The sequence below is a fragment of the Schistocerca nitens genome, chromosome 8 (assembly GCF_023898315.1).
Source record: "Schistocerca nitens isolate TAMUIC-IGC-003100 chromosome 8, iqSchNite1.1, whole genome shotgun sequence".
In the NCBI taxonomy this organism is placed as follows: domain Eukaryota; kingdom Metazoa; phylum Arthropoda; class Insecta; order Orthoptera; family Acrididae; genus Schistocerca; species Schistocerca nitens.
In genome coordinates, this window is record NC_064621.1 from 256,012,194 (window position 1) to 256,031,463 (window position 19,270).

The window sequence follows — 19,270 nt, forward strand, 5'->3', positions numbered from 1 at the left end:
CATCCAAGCCGCACTTGTCTGTGGTATAGTGTCTGTGGTATAGTGTCAACTATAAACGAAGGAAGGCATTTCGATATCTCAACCAAGCTCCCAGCAATCTCTTACCAGTGGTTCGTGGTGACGCTTTGTCCGAACGTCAGCTGTCGTCATCCGTTTATTTGTCAAAACTAGTCCAAAAGTCCTAGGATTCTCTCGTAGTACAATTCTTTTGGAAGGACACATGCCTACTCTTGTTGCTATTCTTTTACCACTCGTTCCACGCTCATTGCACCACAGTCAACTGTCTAAGCGATCTGTCTGTATGACGATTCCACGTTGCTTACGACACTGATTCGAGTTTTCTCAAAGTCAGCAAGATGACGATAAGCTGTAGGGGCAAGTCTTCGGCCGGCTGGTGTGGCCGAGCGGTTATAGGCGCTTCAGTCCGGAACCGCGCAACCGCTACGGTCGCAGGTTCGAATCCTGCCTCGGGCATGGATGTGTGTGATGCCCTTAGGTTAGTTAGGTTCAAGTAGTTCTAAGTTCTAGGGACTGATGACCTCAGAAGTTAAGTCCCGTAGTGCTCAGAGCCATTTGAACCATTTTTTTGCAAGTCTTCTTGGTACGCTGTGCTGCAGTTTCCAGCAGAAAATTTTCAGTAATGTTAGCCATCTTGTAGTCATATCCTTCATATCCCTCTTCATCTGCAGGAACGGCTGTACTGAAAATAAAGTTGCGTGAGGATTACATTTTAATCGCACTATCATACGCATAGAATTACCGGAGATCGCTTTGGTAGCTTTCGCTCACAGTGTAACAGTTATTCTCAGTAGATATAAGGAGAGTCAGATGAAAACCAACACCCGCCACAACGGGGCCATGCAATGGTTCCACTCAAAAGTAACGACCACACGCCTTAAGACATTTATCCCACTGGGAGATGAGACGATCAATTCTTGTTTTGTAGAACGCGGTCGGTCCATGACTGATCTAGAACCACACCCATTGTTTCACTTCGTCGTCCGAATGAAATCGACGTCCACGCATGTCATTCTTCAGGTCGCCAAAGACGCCAAAATCACTTGAAGAAGGACGCGGGCTGTACTGAGGATGTTCCTGTATTTCCCATCGAACCTGCTGAAACGTAGCTTTCGTCCGATTGGCAGTGTGGGGGCGGGCGTTATCGTGCGGCATTTCCCGGCGTTTGACCATAACATGTCGCAGTTTCTGCCAAATAGCTTCATTTCCCTGAGCAATGACTGTTGCTGAACTTACCACAACTCGTGTGAACAGCTTCGGATTTCTTTGACGTGGGAGATGTGGGATGTTTCCATTATTGGCTTTGACATTTGTCCTCGGGCTGTCGCAATGCTGTCGGATGGAATCATCCTGTTGCACGATAATGCTCGACTCTACAGTGCCAGGCTGACGAAGGCTACGCTTCAGCTATTTCTTTCGGAAAAATTACAACATCTTCCTTACAGCCCCGAACTTTCACAGTGTGATTTTCACATCTTTGGCGACCCGAAGAAAAAAGACATTCGTGGACGTCGGCTCCAGTCAGACAAGGAGATGCAAGAGTGGGTCGGCGGCTGACGGCGTTTTACGAAACGGGAAATCATCGTATCGTCTCCCACTGGGATAAATATCTTAACGCATGTGTTGATTACTTTTGAATGGAATCAGCCCATAGTCTGATTGTGGCGGTGTTCGGTTTCCATTTGGCTGCCCTCATATATACAGGGTGTTACAAAAAGGTACGGCCAAACTTTCAGCAAACATTCCTCACACACAAAGAAAGAAAATATGTTATGTGGATATGTGTCCGGAAACGCTTACTTTCCATGTTAGAGCTCATTTTAATACTTCTCTTCAAATCACATTAATCATGCAATGGAAACACACAGCAACAGAACGTACCAGTGTGACTTCAAACACTTTGTTACAGGAAATGTTCAAAATGTCCTCCGTTAGCGAGGATACATGCATCCACCCTCCGTCGCATGGAATCCCTGATGCGCTAATGCAACCCTGGAGAATGGCGTATTGTATTACAGCCGTCCACAATACGAGCACGAAGAGTCTCTACATTTGGTACCGGGGTTTCGTAGACAAGAGCTTTCAAATGCCCCCACAAATGAAAGTCAAGAGGGTTGAGGTCAGGAGAGCGTGGAGGCCATGGAATTGGTCCGCTTCTACCAATCCATCGGTCACCGAATCTGTTGTTGAGAAGCGTACGAACACTTCGACTGAAATGTGCAGGAGCTCCATCGTGCATGAACCACATGTTGTGTCGTACTTGTAAAGGCACATGTTCTAGCAGCACAGGTAGAGTATCCCGTATGAAATCATGATAACGTGCTCCATTGAGCGTAGGTGGAGGAACATGGGGCCCAATCAAGACATCACCAACAATGCCTGCCCACACGTTCACAGAAAATCTGTATTGATGACGTGATTGCACAATTGCGTGCAGAGTCTCGTCAGCCCACACATGTTGATTGTGAAAATTTACAATTTGATCACGTTGGAATGAAGCCTCACCCGTAAAGAGAACATTTGCACTGAAAGGAGGATTGAGACATTGTTGGATGAACCATTCGCAGAAGTGTTCCCGTGGAGGCCAATCAGCTGCTGATAGTGCCTGCACACGCTGTACATGGTACGGAAACAACTGGTTCTCCCGTAGCACTCTCCATACAGTGACGTGGTCAACGTTACCTTGTACAGCAGCAACTTCTCTGATGCTGACATTAGGGTTATCGTCAACTGCACGAAGAATTGCCTCGTCCATTGCAGGTGTCCTCGTCGTTCTAGGTCTTTCCCAGCCGCGAGTCATAGGCTGGAATGTTCCGTGCTCCCTAAGACGCCGAACAATTGCTTCGAACGTCTTCTTGTCGGGACACCTTCGTTCTGGAAATCTGTCTAGGTACAAACGTACCGCGCCACGGCTATTGCCCCGTGCTAATCCATACATCAAATGGGCATCTGCCAACTCCGCATTTGTAAACATTACGACGTTCGTAATGAACACTAACCTGTTGATGCTACGTACTGATGTGCTTGATGCTAGTACTGTAGAGCAATGAGTCGCATGTCAACACAAGCACCGAAGTCAACATTACCTTCCTCCAATTGGGCCAACTGGCGGTGAATAGAGGAAGTACAGTACGTACTGACGAAACTAAAATGAGCTCTAACACGGAAATTAAGCGTTTCCGGACACATGTCCACATAACATCTTTTCTTTATTTGTGCGTGAGGATTCTTTCCTGAAAGTTTGGCCGTACCTCTTTGTAACACCCTGTAGTGCTGACAGGAACATCTTTCTTGGCTACAGTTCAACAGCATCTTATGAACTACACATATTTTTGGACGTCTTTTCTTCCGAAAGGTATTTTCAGACATCAGAGCCTATGCGAATTGTTGTGTCATAGTGTAAGGTGCACATCTCACGGAGTGAAAGGCGTCTGTTTCGCTAAGGCATGTTATTACTTTCAGGCAAGCGGGAGAGTATATGGGATGACTTTACACACGAACACCCGGACTGGATCGCAGACGGCTCAAATGGAGACGTCGCCTGCGACTCCTACCATAAGCTGGATGTCGACCTCGAAATGCTCCAGGACCTTGGGGTGAGTTACAATCACTGCATGTAGTCGGAGAAAAGACCTGATTCTCCTTCTTAGCCGTAACTGGGATGAGGAAGTGAAATACATTCTTTTATTCACCTCGCAGTGAACTGTGCAGGATTTTTCAAGATATCGATAAACATTTATGGATGGTAGATCGGACAAATACGATCATTTTTGTTAATTTTGTTTTTTTTGTTGCTCCTCCGTTTGTGAGCTATGTGCATGGTCATTACACACACTCGCTACTAGCGACCTGCTACGCAGCTCCTAGTGAGGTTGTTATTATGTGGAGTGGTACCAGTCCTGTCACGCAGCTTGTGTTGTGTTGCTGAATTTAGCATATGCTGTAACAATAATGTGTCTACAGTGGTGTGCATCTTACGAAAGCAGTATTCATTGTAAGACTGTATCTTCAGTGCTGTTCGTCTTACTAGTCCTGAATTCAGGTTTTCTTGCTGTTAGTATTCAATGAAACATAGAGTACGTCTTTGATGAGATCAGTGACAAAATTATGTGTTACGGCGAGGAGAAGAGAAACGGAGGAGCAGCTATACGGAAACCGGTTCCCTAGCAGAAGACATCAAACCACAGTACTTTCGCTGCAATTCACAGACGCTTCGATAAACGGAGTCTACGTCATCAGCATGGTGGTGGTGATAGCGTGACCTGAGAACACCAGATTTTGCAATGAACTTTCAAGCAGTAGATGTCCTACAGCCTGTGGTATCGGAAAATGTCCCTGTTCTGTTTGGAGAGTACCGTGGGAGTACAATCTACACGCATACCATCTTCAAAGATTTCAGATTTTAGGACCAGCTAGTTACCACACCATAAGCGTACCACACCAAAGAGTGAATGATGCTCCTTCCGCATATGTGTTTTATTTACAGATTAGCTTTCTTTACACTTATCGGGTATTTTAACAGCACGAACAGTCGCAACCAGGACAATGAGTAGCCACTGCTGTTAGTCGCACCAACGAAGATTTTCTTTAAACTTGTCCGTACCTCTTGCGGAAATACAGGAAACGCTGCGAGCAAGTGAGGTGAATGAACAGGGAGCTACTTCGTAATTTGCGATAAGTTGATAATTTGGGTCGGCCAGTAAGCGTGTTCGGATAGCAGAAACGAATAAGATGATCTGGCGCGTAAATCGAGAAATCCGGGTTCGAGTCACGGCCGGGCATAAATATTCACTTGTCGCTATTTAATTTATTTATTTGAATGCCCGATTGTGGTTGATGCCTGATTCTCTGTTGTGTCATGTATATGTGCTGAAGTTCTCTTGCGTCTTGAATATACACGACCGCTGAATCATACATGGTGTCTGTGCTTACGGACATGTTCGAAAGAAACAGACACCACATACACTGATGAGGCAAAACATTATGACCACCGCCCACCGCGACGTTGGATGTCACCTGGTGGCGTTTCGGGCACGTGACGCGGTAATAGAAGCATGTAAGCGGAGCAGACACGATAGGGGGATCACACTAGCGAAGATATGGGCCGCAGTGGGGAAATCCATTGAGATAAGCGACTTTTACAAAGGGCAAAATATTTTACGAAGAGCTTGTGAGCGAGTATCATGAAAACGGCGAAGCTGGTCGAATGTTGACGAGCTACTGTTGTGAGCTTCTATGGAAAGATGTAGAAAGACAGTGAAACTACCACTAGGCGCTAAATGGTTGGACAAGTCCATGACTCTTCACAGAACGTGGGGTTCGGAGGCTGGTCTGCTTTGTTAAGTAGGATGGATGGTGATCTGGTGATCTGTGGCATCTCTGCCTAAAGAGCACGATTCTGGTGCACGCACAAGTGTTTCGGAGCAAACCGGTCATCGTACATTGTTGAACATGGAGCTCCGCAGCAGACCACCCCTGCGTGTTCACATGTTGACCCAACGACATCGTCAATTACGATTGCAGTGGGTACAGACCCATCCGGATTCGACCGTCGATGAATGGAAGCGTGTCGGCTCTTCGGGTGAATCACATGTTTGCTACACTAGACCGATGGTCGTCTACACAAAACACCGTCATCGACATGAACGGCGGCTCTAAACGTGCAACGCCCCACAGACGCAGGCTGTTGGGTGCACTATTATACTGTGGGTATTATGTTGCGCTTGCATGGTGTGGTGTGCGTACTGTTAGACCTTCGGTACACACACCATCAGATTATTTGACGTGTCGCTCTAACGAAGTAGGCGAGTGTCAGCAATATGTCTCGTGGTCTTATCGTGGCGTGTTTATCTTCTGCCGTTAGGTCAGACGATGGAAATGCCACTTGCACGCTTAGAGTAGCAGATTGGCGATGACCAACTTTAAACAGAACTTGATTAATTTTCACACACATTTATTAAAATAATAACAAGCCTAAAAACTACTTAACTTGGTTCTGGATGCTATTTACAATTGACAGTCGGAAGTTCCTTTGGTCTTGGTACATTAATCTTATTCTCACATATCTCTGGTACTTGACAAAATTGTCTATTCATTTATCTTCATTGCTACGTACAGGAATATGATAATCTTATTAGGCGCAGACTGAAACTTGACTACAGACTAATGCAGACTGACTAATCGGAGGTCTGTACACTCGTTGTAATACCTCGAGCGTTCAGGTATCACTGCGCGAGTGTGATCCGCGAGGAGAAAAGGTTCTATGTTAGCAGCAGTCTCATTGGCTGTGTTACATATTAATACGCGGATCGGCGGAAGCAGAATTTGGTCCGTCTCTGAGACAGCGCCATCTCGTAGAGTGGAGACGGACGAGCGCTGCGCCAGCAGAAGTAAATCTTAAACGTTTACAGAATTAAATTACGAACGCGAAGAGCACTTTTCCGCATATCAGTTACTTTATTTACTTTTATTTACAGCTGTACTAACCCAATGGTCACATATTGGCAAAGAAGGTCTATTATAACTGCTGTGTACATAGTTCCGTGTAGTCAGCGCGCACACAACTTTCCCAATAGAGCGCGCCCCGCTAAACACAACAGCTCAGGCGCAGCGCTCGTCCGTCCGTCTCCGCACTACGAGATGGCGCTGTCTTAGAGACGGACCAAAATCTGCTTCCGCCGATCCGCGTATTAATATGCCTCGCAGACAATGAGACTGCTGCTAACGTAGAACCTTTTCTCCTCGCGGATCACACTCGCGCAGTGATACATGAACGCTCGAGGTATTATAACGAGTGTACATACCTCCGATTAGTCAGTCTGCATTAGTCTGCATTAGCCTGTAGTCAAGTTCAGTCTGCGCCTAATAAGATTATCATATTTCTGTACATAGCCGTGAAGGTAAATGTATAGACACTTTGTCAAGTATCAGAGATATGTGAGAATAAGATTAACGTACCAAGACCAAAGAAACTTCAGATTGTCAATTGTAAATAACATCCAGAATCAAGTTAACTAAGGTTTGTGATTGTTATTATTTTAATAAATGTGAGTGAAAATTAATCTAAAGTTGGTCATCGTCAATCTGCTACTCTAAGCACGCAAGTGGCATTTCTATCGTCTGACCTAACGGCAGAAGATAAACACGCCACAATAAGACCACGAGACATATTGCTGAGACTCGCCTACTTCGTTAGAGCAACAAGTCAAATAATCTGCTGGTGTGTGTACCGAAGGTCTTACAGTACGCAAACCACAATAACTGACTTCTGAGATTTTTGATTTTGTTAGTTTCTGGTGAACAGTTTCGTGAACAGTGCCCGTGTAATAGTACAAATAGAACATATGTGCCTTTAGACATGGTTTTGTACGTCAAGTGTGGAGTGGGGCTGCATAGCCCATTCTTCTCCAGTAGCACCAAACATAGCTTCAAGGCTTCACACAGCGGACACTTCAGTTGAAAGAAGTCATGGCACAGAACACAGTACGGACAAGTGGGTGATCGTGAGATGGACGCCTACACTTTTTTGCATCTGCGTATACATGTAATATATAAGGGAGGGTAAATAGGGATCGGAAGTGAAACACAAATTTGTAATGCATATGATTCAAAGTTAAAGAAATCTAAGTATCGTACGGCATTGTCTGTACAGCGTAAGCTGATGTGTCCTTTATGTCAAACTCAGCCAGCCACTGTTCTTTCCCATTCGTGTTGAGAGTGAGGAAAAAATTGGTGTATGTATGCCTTGCTATGTCTTGTAATCTTACTTGATCGCTAAGCGAGGCCTGTAAAAGAGGCAGTAGACTTGTTGTATTGTCCCCCCCCCCCCCCCAGCCCCCTATCGGTTCGATACAATTCATCATCACCATCAGCTTTCTGCTATATTTGCCTCTCCATTTTCTGCCATCCATTGGTTCCTTCTTACGGCTGCTGTATGTTGTGCCGTCAATCACGTCATCCAGTATCAAATCTCTTCCTTCCTCGCTTCCTTTTACCTTCTACACAACCTTCTAAAACTGTTTTTATCAGTCCGTCATTCTTTCTTAATATATGCCCAATCCAATTTCTTTTTCTTCTTTTTATTACATCTAGTAACTGTCTTTTCTCTCCCACTCTTCTCAGTACCTCTTCATATTTTACTCTGTCCATCCAACTTATTCTTTCCATCCTCCGCCATGTTCACATCTCAAAAGCCTCCATCCTTTCACTGTCTTTCTTCCCCAAAGTCCATGTTTCAGCGCCTTAGAGAAGAACACTCCATAAGACATTTTATGAGTCTCTTCCTGAGTTATCTGTCCAGACCACTGCAGAAAATTCCCCTTTTCTTATAAAATGCCTCTTTTGCCATTTCTATCCTTGTTTTAATTTCTGTGGCGCATTTCCAGCCGGTGTCTATTCTGCTTCCAAGATACTTAAAATTTTGCACCTGTTCCATAATTTTTCCGTTACCTTCAATGGTGTCCACCGAATCCTGCAATTCTTTTTCCCCTGTGGCTAGAAGGACCATGTCATCAGCAAACCTCAAACTCCCTACTCTTCTTCCTCCAATTTCTACTCCTTTGTCATATAATGAGCATTGGTCCATCATATTAGCAAGTAGAGGTTGAAAAGGATCGGTGATAGACAGCATCCTTGTCTTACTCCTTTTCTTAGTCAAATCCAGTTTGTACTTTGTCCTCTCACTTTAACTGAGGCTTTTTGATTAAGATATAATGAGTTTACAAGTCTTCTGGTTTTCCAGTCCACTCTCTTTTCCCTCATTATAGTCGCCAGGTTGTCCCAAACCAAAATGTCAAATGCCTTTTCTAGATCGATGAAGCACATATATAGGTCTCTTACTTTTTCAGTAAACCTTTCTCCTAAGATTCGTAGGAGCCCTATTGCATCTCTGGTGCCCGTATTCCATCTAAAGCAAAACTGCTCCTCGCCAAGATTCTCTTCCATTACTTTTTCAAATCTCTTGTTAATTATTCTTAACATCACTTTGGGTGCATGTGAAATGAGGCTGATTGTCCTGTGCTCACTGCATTTCTTGGTTCCTTGTTCTTTCGGTAATGGAATCATTACTGTTGTCAGAAAGTCCTGAGCCATTCACCATTGTCATATATTTTATTACATGACCTCAATATTTCGATTATGCACTACGGCCCCCTGAGTACCGTAACTACTGTCATCAGCAATACTCGTTGATCGTGTGGGGACAAACATGATTTCATCTTACCAGTGTCAGTCCTTTCTCCGCAGACATCCCGTGTTTAATTCTTCGAAATTAATGGGAGGCTATGTATACAGGGTGGTCCACTTAATCGTTCCAGCGCAAATATCTGTGTAACAACAATAGATACTTAAAAAAAAAAAAACACTTTCACGGGTATGTAGGTAGGGCAGGGGCTCAAGAAAGTAAATACTATAAGACATTCTAAAACGTAAGTAAATATCAAACTTATGTGTTTTCAAATGGACACCCTGTAATATTTCTCGCGCAGTCATTAACATGAAGAAAACACAAAAAGAATGGTGGTGGTTGCATCGCAATATATCGCTTGCATCCTGAGAAATTACAAAGTGAAGTAGACGCTTGAAATAAACGAAACGTGCTGCTATTGCACACTCCGAGATGCAAATGTGAAACCCACGTTACTCGTAATCGCGATGTGATTGACTCACTACGATGCAAGAAACGCTGTAGTTATTGCCATTTTCATTGTTATTAAGTGGTCTGGAAACATTATAGATTTCCAGTCACACAACTACGCAGAAGTGCCATTTACCCCTCTGTTAGATCCTTGGCCAGCCATTAATTATGTTTACCATGGCCGATGATATTCGGTTTTTTGTTACCGTTATGTCGATTCTAGCGCTACAGTAAAGATCAGTAAATATGAACGAGCGAACGCTTTCCCTATTTTTAATTGTGTATGGTTGTACATTTGTGTTCTTCCAAATCGACTTGATAACAGTGTAAACAGCATTAAATACAGCGATTGTTGCGTCACAGTGCATCAATCATATAGCGATTAAGAGCAACCTGTGGTTCACGTTTGCATCTCATGTTGTGGAATAGCGGCGCGATTCGTTTATTTCAAACGTCAACTCTACTGTGCAGTTTCTCGGGATGTAATTGACGTACTACGATGCACCCACCCCATTATCTTTCTGATTTTTCATGTTACTGATTGTGTATGAAATAATAGGGAGTGTCCGTTTTTTGTTTTAAACCTTGCCTTGAGAATCATATTTGTTTCGTTTTAGACTGTCTCATAGTATTTACTTTCATTAGCCCTTGCTTCACATTCATACTCGTGAAAGTCGATTTTCAATATCTTTTGCTGTTTCAGAGATATTTGCGCAGAATCGTTTAATGGGCCACCCCGTACATCTCGACTTAACGTCTGTGTGATCGCTGAAGTAATACTGAATAAGACTGATGAGAAAAGAAATTTGTGGCACAACCTGACTAGAAGAAGGGATCGGTTGAAGGGACACATTCTGAGACATCAAGGGATCACAAATTTAGTACTGGAGGGAAGTGCGGCGGGGGAGGGTAAAATTCGTAGAGGGTAACCAAGAGATGAGAAAAATAAGTGGATTCAGCAGTTTTTTTAGAGATGACGAGGCTTGCACGGGATAGAGTAGCATGGAGAACTGCATCAAGCCGGTCATCAGGCTGAAGACCACAACATTAACATGGAATGTGTTGCCCAATATTCGGCCAACACAGTTCAACTCCTCGTAGGTTAAATTTGACCGTGATAATGCTATTAAGCGATCTCTACCACTGAAAAATGTAGCACTAATTTATGAAGATCAGAGCACAATATTGTATCAATAAAGTAGGATAATAAAACCAAGGAACTCGATTTTTATCACCTGATTGGTGGTGGGGGAGTGGGGGATGGAAGAGGGGATAATGTGCAGAGTTGTATGATACGACATGGGATAACAAATGAAATCAAAATTACAAACAAAGACTTTATATTTGCCTTATTCTTTTCATTTAGGTCGACTTCTACCGATTCTCCTTCGCATGGAGCAGAATCCTTCCCGAGGGCCACACTGATCAGATCAATCCGGACGGCATCAGCTACTACAACAGACTAATAGACGGTTTGTTAGCAGCTGGGATACAGCCAGTGGTGAGTACCATTCATCTGAGTCATTGTTTTCTCTTCGATGATTCGCTGTCCCATGACTATTTGGATGTGCTTATTACTTGCAGTTTCACATAAGTGCATAAGCAGTGTAGCAAGTTACTTGACTGTATTACATTTTAGACGAAAAACAAGTTCGTGTGAAAGAGAGAGTAAGGAACCGCTGTAGTTGAAAGAAATTTGCGGAAATAAATAAGAGTAGGGGAACTTGGAGTATGATCGGATAGCTAAAGAGAAAGCAAGAAAAAAATGACAGTTTTCATTGTAAGATAAACAAGGTGTAAACAAATATATTAATTATAAGGACTTATTTTGATTTAAAATATGTTTAATACTAGCTATACCTTGCCACGCTTTGCTGTGGCCCAGTCTGCCTAAATAGAAAAGAAAGAAAAGAGAAGGCTCACTTTTCTAATGTGTATAGGAACTGGATATTCGTCCTAACATCCTTCTGTTCCCTGTCCCGGTCGATCTCCCCCTACGCCTTTCTTTATCCATCTCCTCCTTCTTCAGTCTCTCTCTGATCACCGTCTCCCAACCCTCTTTCTGTCCATCTTCTTCTCCACCCTCCTCTCTCCCTCCCTCTCTCTCCCTCTCTCTCACTCTCTCTCTCTCTCTCTCTCTCTCCTTCTCTCTCTCTCAATATCCTCCTGATCCACTCTGTCTCCTCCTCCCTCAGTCCATCATCTCCTCCCCCTCTCTCTGTCCATTTCCTCCTTCTCTTTTTCTATGTCCATTTCCTCCCACCCTACTTTCCATCTCTTCATTCCCTCCCCCCGCCTCCCCCCCCCCCCCACTGCATCAGACCTTGTTTATTGCAATTGCAAATTCAGATTGTGTACTAGCATTCTAATCATAGACCAATAAGCCATAAATACAACTTAACTGTTTGCTAACAACATTTCAATATTAAAGTACAATGATCATCCAGAACGTTATGAGCACCGACGCACTGTAGGGGTAAACCTGTCCAGGCGCTAGCAGCTTCACCTGGCGAGGAATAAGTGCTAGTGAGACACATGCACGGTCTGTGTAGTATCAGCGAGCGTGCTGTCCTTGTGTGGTATGGGAAAGGCGCGCGATCTATCTGCTTATGACAGAGGGCAAATTGTGGTGGCCGGAGGCTCGGGACGGATACACAGTGTACCGAACACACCTAACGTTGGGCCTCCGCAGCTGACTACCCTTGCACTTGCCAGTATTAACACCAAGACATCGGCAGCTACGATTGAAATGTGCTCGTGACCATCGGCATTGGACGATGACGCTCATGTGAGGAAAGTCACCGAAATTGTGGGTGCCAATCGAAGACTAACTGTCCGAGAGATTGTAGAATAATGCAGCATTTCAGCTGGATCATGTCATGAAATCCTGACACAGTGTCTCGGAATGCATCGTGTTGCCGCCAAGTTCATCCTACGGCTCAGGAGTCAAGACGGGAAAGACCTTCGCCTTGCAATCTGTGAAGTACTTTTGGAACGCGCAGATGAGAACGAGATGTTCCTTAAGAGAATCATTACTAGCGATGAGACGTGGATCTACGGTTATGATGTTGGGACCATGGTTCAATCTTCGCAATTGGTTGGGAAAGATTCTCAAAGGTCAAAAAAAGCTCCTCAGGTCAGGTCAAATGTCAAAGCTATGCTGATAGTTTTCTTTGTTCATCAAGAATTCGTGCCACAGGCACAAATTGTGAATCGATGCTACTATCGAGACGTGTTGCGACGCCTGCGAGGAAATGTGAGAAAGAAACGGCCTGAAATGTGGCGAGACAATTCATGCCTCTTGCATCACGATAACGCACCCACACATTCATCCAGATCATCACAATGCTGCCCCATCCTCTGTATTCTCCAGACCTGGCTCCTATGGAATTTGTTTTTTATTTCCAAAGATGAAAGACCCGTAGAAAGGGCGATGATTTGCAGTGATAGTCGAGGAAAAAAAAATCGCAGACGGCGCTTTGTGCGTTTCACCAAGAGGCGTACCAAGACTGCTTCTGGAAGGGGAAACGGCGTTGGGAGCTACACTGCTGGCCATTAATATTGCTACACCAAGAAGAAATGCAGATGATAAACGGGTATTCATTGGACAAATACATTATATTAGAACTGACATGTGATTATATTTTCACACAATTTGGGTGCATAGATCCTGAGAAATCAGTACCCAGAACAACCACCTCTGGCAGTAATAACGGCCTTGATACACCTGGGAATTCAGTGAAACAGAGCTTGGATGGCGTGTACTGGTACAACTGCCCATGCAGCTTCAACACGATACCACAGTTCATCAAGTGTAGTGACTTGCGTATTGTGACGAGCCAGTTGCTCGGCCACCATGAAACCAGACGTTTTCAATTGGTGAGAGATCTGGAGAATGTGCTGGCCAGGGCAACAGGCGAATATTTTCTGTATCCAGAAAGGCCCATACAGGACCTGAAACATGCGGTCGTGCATTATCCTGCCGAAATGTAGGTTTCGCAGCGATCGAATGAAGGGTAGAGCCACAGGTCGTAACACATCTGAAATGTAACGTCCGCTGTTCAAAGTGCCGTCAATGTGAACAAGAGGGCCGGCCGAAGTGGCCGTGCGGTTAAAGGCGCTGCAGTCTGGAACCGCAAGACCGCAACGGTCGCAGGTTCGAATCCTGCCTCGGGCATGGATGTTTGTGATGTCCTTAGGTTAGTTAGGTTTAACTAGTTCTAAGTTCTAGGGGACTAATGACCTCAGCAGTTGAGTCCCATAGTGCTCAGAGCCATTTTTTTTTTTTTTTTTTGTGAACAAGAGGTGACCGAGACGTGTAGCCAATGGCACCCCATACCATCACGCCGGGTGATACGCTAGTATGGCGATGACGAATACACGCTTCCAATGTGCGTTCACCGCGATGTCGCCAAACACGGATGCGACCATCATGATGCTGTAAACACAACCTGGATACATCCGAAAAAATGACGTTTTGCCGTTCGTGCACCCAGGTTCGTCGTTGAGTACACCATCGCAGGCGCTCCTGTCTGTGATGCAGCGTCAAGGGTAACCGCAACCATGGTCTACGAGCTGATAGTCCTTGCTGCTGCAAACGTCATCGAACTGTTCGTGCAGATGGTTGTTGTCTTGCAAACGTCCCCATCTGTTGACTCAGGGATCGAGACGTGGCTGCACGATCCGTTACAGCCATGCGGATAAGATGCCTGTCATCTCGACTGCTAGTGATACGAGGCCGTTGGGATCCAGCACGGCGTTTCGTATTACCCTCCTGAACCAACCGATTCCATATTCCGCTAACAGTAATTGGATCACGACCAACGCGAGCAGCAATGTCGCGATACGATAAACCGCATTCGCGATAGGCTACAATCCGACATTTATCAATGTCGAAAACGTGATGGTACGCATTTCCCCTCCCTACACGAGGCATCACAACAACGTTTCACCAGGCAACGCCGGTCAACTGCTGTTTGTGTATGTGAAATCGGTTGGAAATTTCCATGTCAGCACGTTGTGGGTGTCGCCACCGGCACCAACCCTGTGTGAATGCTCTGAAAAGCTGATCATTTGCATATCACAGCATCTTCTTCCTGTCGGTTAAATTTCGCGTCTGTAGCACGTCATCTTCGTGGTGTAGCAATTTTAATGGCCAGTAGTGTATGTATCAATTGTGCATGAGAGTATTTGCTACGCGTTTCTTGATACATGCACTCTCGAAATTTCAACACTAAAACTTCTCCATGATGCACATCGCCTCAGTTGAGGCCTGTTGAGCATCGCTATTTCGGAGTACTGGAAAGCATCAGTTGGGACTGAGTTCTTGTGGGACTATGTCTTTTTAACAAATTGCACCTCAGCAACTTTTCTTCTGAGATATATAGAAGGAATGTTGGATGTAGGCAGCCACTGCGCGTGAGTTGATCTGACAGTGGCGGTAATGGTACTTGTTGCCTCATTTAGGTGAACGAATGGACTTCAGACACATGTCGCCCCGCGCTAAGACCGTTGCACAACAAGAGTGGTGCATTCTCAGAAGATAGTAGATGTTCCGGGTTTCTCGCAGACACAGTTCTGTGTTAAACGGATGAAAGGTGCATCACAGTGAGCGAGTAAAATTGCGCGGTAACTGGAAATGTGCTCCAAAGTTAGTAGTATAATTCTTGTGGGAAAATCGAAATAAACTGCATATAGATTCACCATTAAATTCTTGGGGCATACGAATGAAACACAATGTCGCGTCCAGCCGATGTGAAATGTTGCCAAGAATCTGACCAATGCCGCACTGACGTTAAAGGATGTGTCTCTTAGTGACAAGTAGCATTATGGGATTTCTAGCATACGCTAAATTCATTGGGTGGTGTTGCTTAACCAAAAAGGGATATGGACTTTTAGGTAAAGGATAGAATACCTGCCTCAGACAACTATAATTAATCTGTCTCATTATAAGACTCCTAATAACGCACTTTCGTTTACCACATCCAGTGGATTTTGGTTTAGTGCCAGCTAATGAGGCATGTTAATTTTCTGTGAGGAAGAGTAACAAGTAATTTATTTATATCTGCCGCATGTACAATGATCGTACTGGATCGGAGAAGAAAAGAAGCCCTATTCTGAACCTAATTCATCAGGCTATACGCAATGCCAACCAAAGGTCCGACCAGCCGTACAACGGCATTATTCAGTTTTTATTGTTTTCTTTACTAATAATTTGAAATTCTTATCAAGTGCTATGCAAATTCACATGCGTTAACTATCGCTTGAGGTTGGTGGGTGGGTGGGGGGGGGGGGGGGGGAGCGGGTGGGACGATCATTAAAAAAGGAGATTTTATAGATAAACATAAATTTACTACACAAATTATTTTACTTTTGAATTCAAAAGAGAAGAATAATTAGTTACTGGAATTCGCTCTGTTCTCTCAGAATTTAATCTGATCTAATTGGCATGACACATTCCTCAGCAGTGGCAGATTATATCGATAGGAGTATTCGCTACATGGCTGTTAAAAGAACAAAGCGGGCTCGCTACAGATTTTGCGTAACTTGAGCGTAAACTCTGCACGCGATTCTAGGATCATTTGAAAGCAAAGTTATTACTATTAACGCGAACACGAATATTTATCAGTTAACTCCACTATACTAACGAATTATCCACGTGCAACGTGGTCTCAAGATTTCGCACGAAGCAACAAGGCTGTGCCTCAGAAAAAATTACTCACAGGGGCGAAAATCACTAGAGACAAAACTGGTCAAAAATAAGCATGAGAGGCATCACATAGCTTAGGTACCCAATGTGTCCACGTGTACAAAAACTGAACGGTGGACAAGTCACAAGCACAGAGATCGGAAGGGCTCAAAACTAAGTGATTTCCACACGCAACAAGCAGAAAATTATGCAAAGAATTTACGGGGGAACAGGAAAATGTTGATGCTTCCGAGCTTAGTGATCTAACTCAAACACATCGCGAGTTAATCTAAATTCGTGTTCATTAGGAACACACGCGCTTACTGACCAAGGGCTGGAACACGACTCCTCGACACAGTCAACCTCTGCCGCTTGCTCAGAGCGGAGTCCGAATTTCTTAGAAGAGGGAGGAGGCGCCCTCTCCACTAGCCATGAGGATGGTCAGAATAGCCGCTACAGCCACTTGCTGTCTTAGCTGACGACTCCAACAAGGCGGGAAGGACTGTGATTTGTTGGTTCAGGAAGACCTCTATGCGGCACCAAAAATATGTGAAAAGCAAAATTCTAAAGTTTGGGGCTGCTGCTTCGGGGTAGTAAGTAAAGTGAATTCTTTGGCTTCTACAAAACATTGAAACCACTCGCTCCTATTTTCAAACTAAGCTGCCAAGGCGTGAAAAGAAAACCACTATGATTACCTGAGAGGAAAAATAAAACGAAAAGCCTTGCTCTTATCTTCCCTCAGGTATCAGAGTAATTTTGATGTAGCAAACTAAGAGCGACAAGATCATGTTATTAAATAAATTATGAAATGAGTGCAAAATAAGCGCACACCTTTCAACGTGGGTTATGCTTATCGGGAAGTCCAGATTTTGCAAAATGCGATTTTCCTCTTATCTGCAAGCTGAAAGAACATCTGGAGGATAAGGTATTCTCCAACGATGAGCAAGCTCAGATAGCTGTTCTCGAATGGTTTCGTGACCAAGAGCGGATCTCTATTGTCGAGGAATTAAACGACTGGTATTAAAATTGTTCAAATGGCTTTGAGCACTATGGGACTTAACTTCTGAGGTCATCAGTCCCGTAGAATTTAGAACTGCTTAAACATAACTAACGTAAGGACAACACACAACATCCATGCACGAGGCAGGATTAGAATCTGCGACCGTAGCGGTCGCGCGGTTCCGGACTGTAGCGCCTAGAACCGCTAGGCCACCCCGGCCGGCGACTGGTAGTAAGTTTGGACCGTTGTTTGCGGGGACTGGAGTGATTATGCTGAAAATAGGTCATGTATCTGTGTCACTTTGAAGTGTAGTGTAGCATCCAATCAAGGATACTTGGCATGCCTTATTAATGTGTAACATAATTTTTGAAGCCCGCCGTACATGTAGTATAAGTTCTTTTTTCCCAAAGAAGGGACACAACATCAAGTAGCTGAGTAAACAAGTGAAACTGCCGCATTGCACAGGGTATCTGCATTTCGTCGCCTGCTGGTTCCGACTACTTTAGCCGTATTTCGTAGTAATGAGTAAACGTGTTGTGTTACGTGCCAGCACGTACTTTCTCAGTTGACACAATAGTTTGGAATAATATTTAGTTACAGTCTCCTGTTTATCTGTGACGCCATGAAAGATCTTAAACATATTTGCTAGTGAGCAATAAGGACCAGTCTGGTAAACTTGTGGAAATGTTTTGGTACCAAATTGTGCTTCATGTGGAAAATTCTTTTGTATCTTCTTATTTTCCATGCTGTGCACCATCCAAGATTTAGAAATGAAAGGCTATAATACTGCGGCTATTTTAGAACCCAAAGCTGTTACAAAGAAGGTGGATACAAAGAAACATTAGTTTTATTAACTGTTATGGTTACAGCCTGTACTCTAACGGACAGAGCGACTGACTCTAGCCCTGGGCGGCTTGGATTCAGTTTCGGACAGGAACTGGAAAATTTCCTCGTTCCAGCCCCAGCCCCCAGCGGGAAAAAGAAAGGGGGGGAGGAGTTGAATGGAGACCTGGGAGACGGGCTTGCCACTCTTCTCGGCGAACAAAATTGTGGACTCTAACTACAATCAGGCCAGAAGCACGTCCAGGAATTGAGCGCTACAGATTTTATCTTTATCTCGAAACGTTTCTGCACCTACACAAAAGAACTGATGAGCGAACGTCTTAATTGATATAATCAGTTAAGCGTGCTTATTTATGAGCATCCTTATCGAGATAACTTTTAAGTTGCATAAACGTATACTGATGTAGTGATTATTTGATTGTAGGTCGAAATAAAACGATTTAGCATCAGTTCATTCGTTCATCTGTATGTCTTCCAGGACACGTGAACAAATGTAGATAGTGGGAAGGGAAGAACCAAAATACGAAATTTTCTATCTAAGGCTGCACATATTTTTTTGTTTTATTTTCTCTCGTCCTGTCAAAGAGTGGAATATAATAGCTATTCGATTTCAGGTTGTATAGTCATATACTCATATTACTGCTTTTGTCTGTTATACAACATTTTCGTTCCTATATCAGCTGAAAGATCTTCGCTGAATGGAGCAAGAATTTCTGCGCTCTAGAGTACACTACAACAGTGATGTCTTCCCTGTATGGAGCTGCTGTACATTAAACAACAATGCAGAACTGCTACTGCCAACGTGAAACTGTTAACTAAACGCCACTGAGAATTTCTGTTCGAAATTAAGCGTGACAACGGTAGATTTTACCAAGAAATGATCAACTTCGGGAGCCATATGGCTCTGAGCACTATGCGACTTAACTTCTGAGGTCATCAGTCGCCTAGAACTTAGAACTACTTAAACCTAACTAACCTAAGGACATCACACACATCCATGCCCGAGGCAGGATTCGAACCTGCGACCGTAGCGGTCACGCGGTTCCAGACTGAAGCGCCTTTAACCGCACGGCCACACCGGCCGGCC

At 44.2% G+C, this 19,270-nt stretch overlaps 1 protein-coding gene across 1 annotated transcript in view; it reads left to right on the forward strand.

Moving 5' to 3' along the window:
- Positions 1-19,270, forward strand: part of LOC126198757 (myrosinase 1-like) — a 125,245-nt gene that overhangs the window by 14,402 nt on the left and 91,573 nt on the right. The window contains exons 2-3 of the mRNA XM_049935313.1: positions 3,481-3,614; positions 11,019-11,153. Of these exons, the coding sequence (XP_049791270.1) occupies positions 3,481-3,614; positions 11,019-11,153 (269 nt within the window). The remainder of the gene's footprint in view (positions 1-3,480; positions 3,615-11,018; positions 11,154-19,270) is intronic.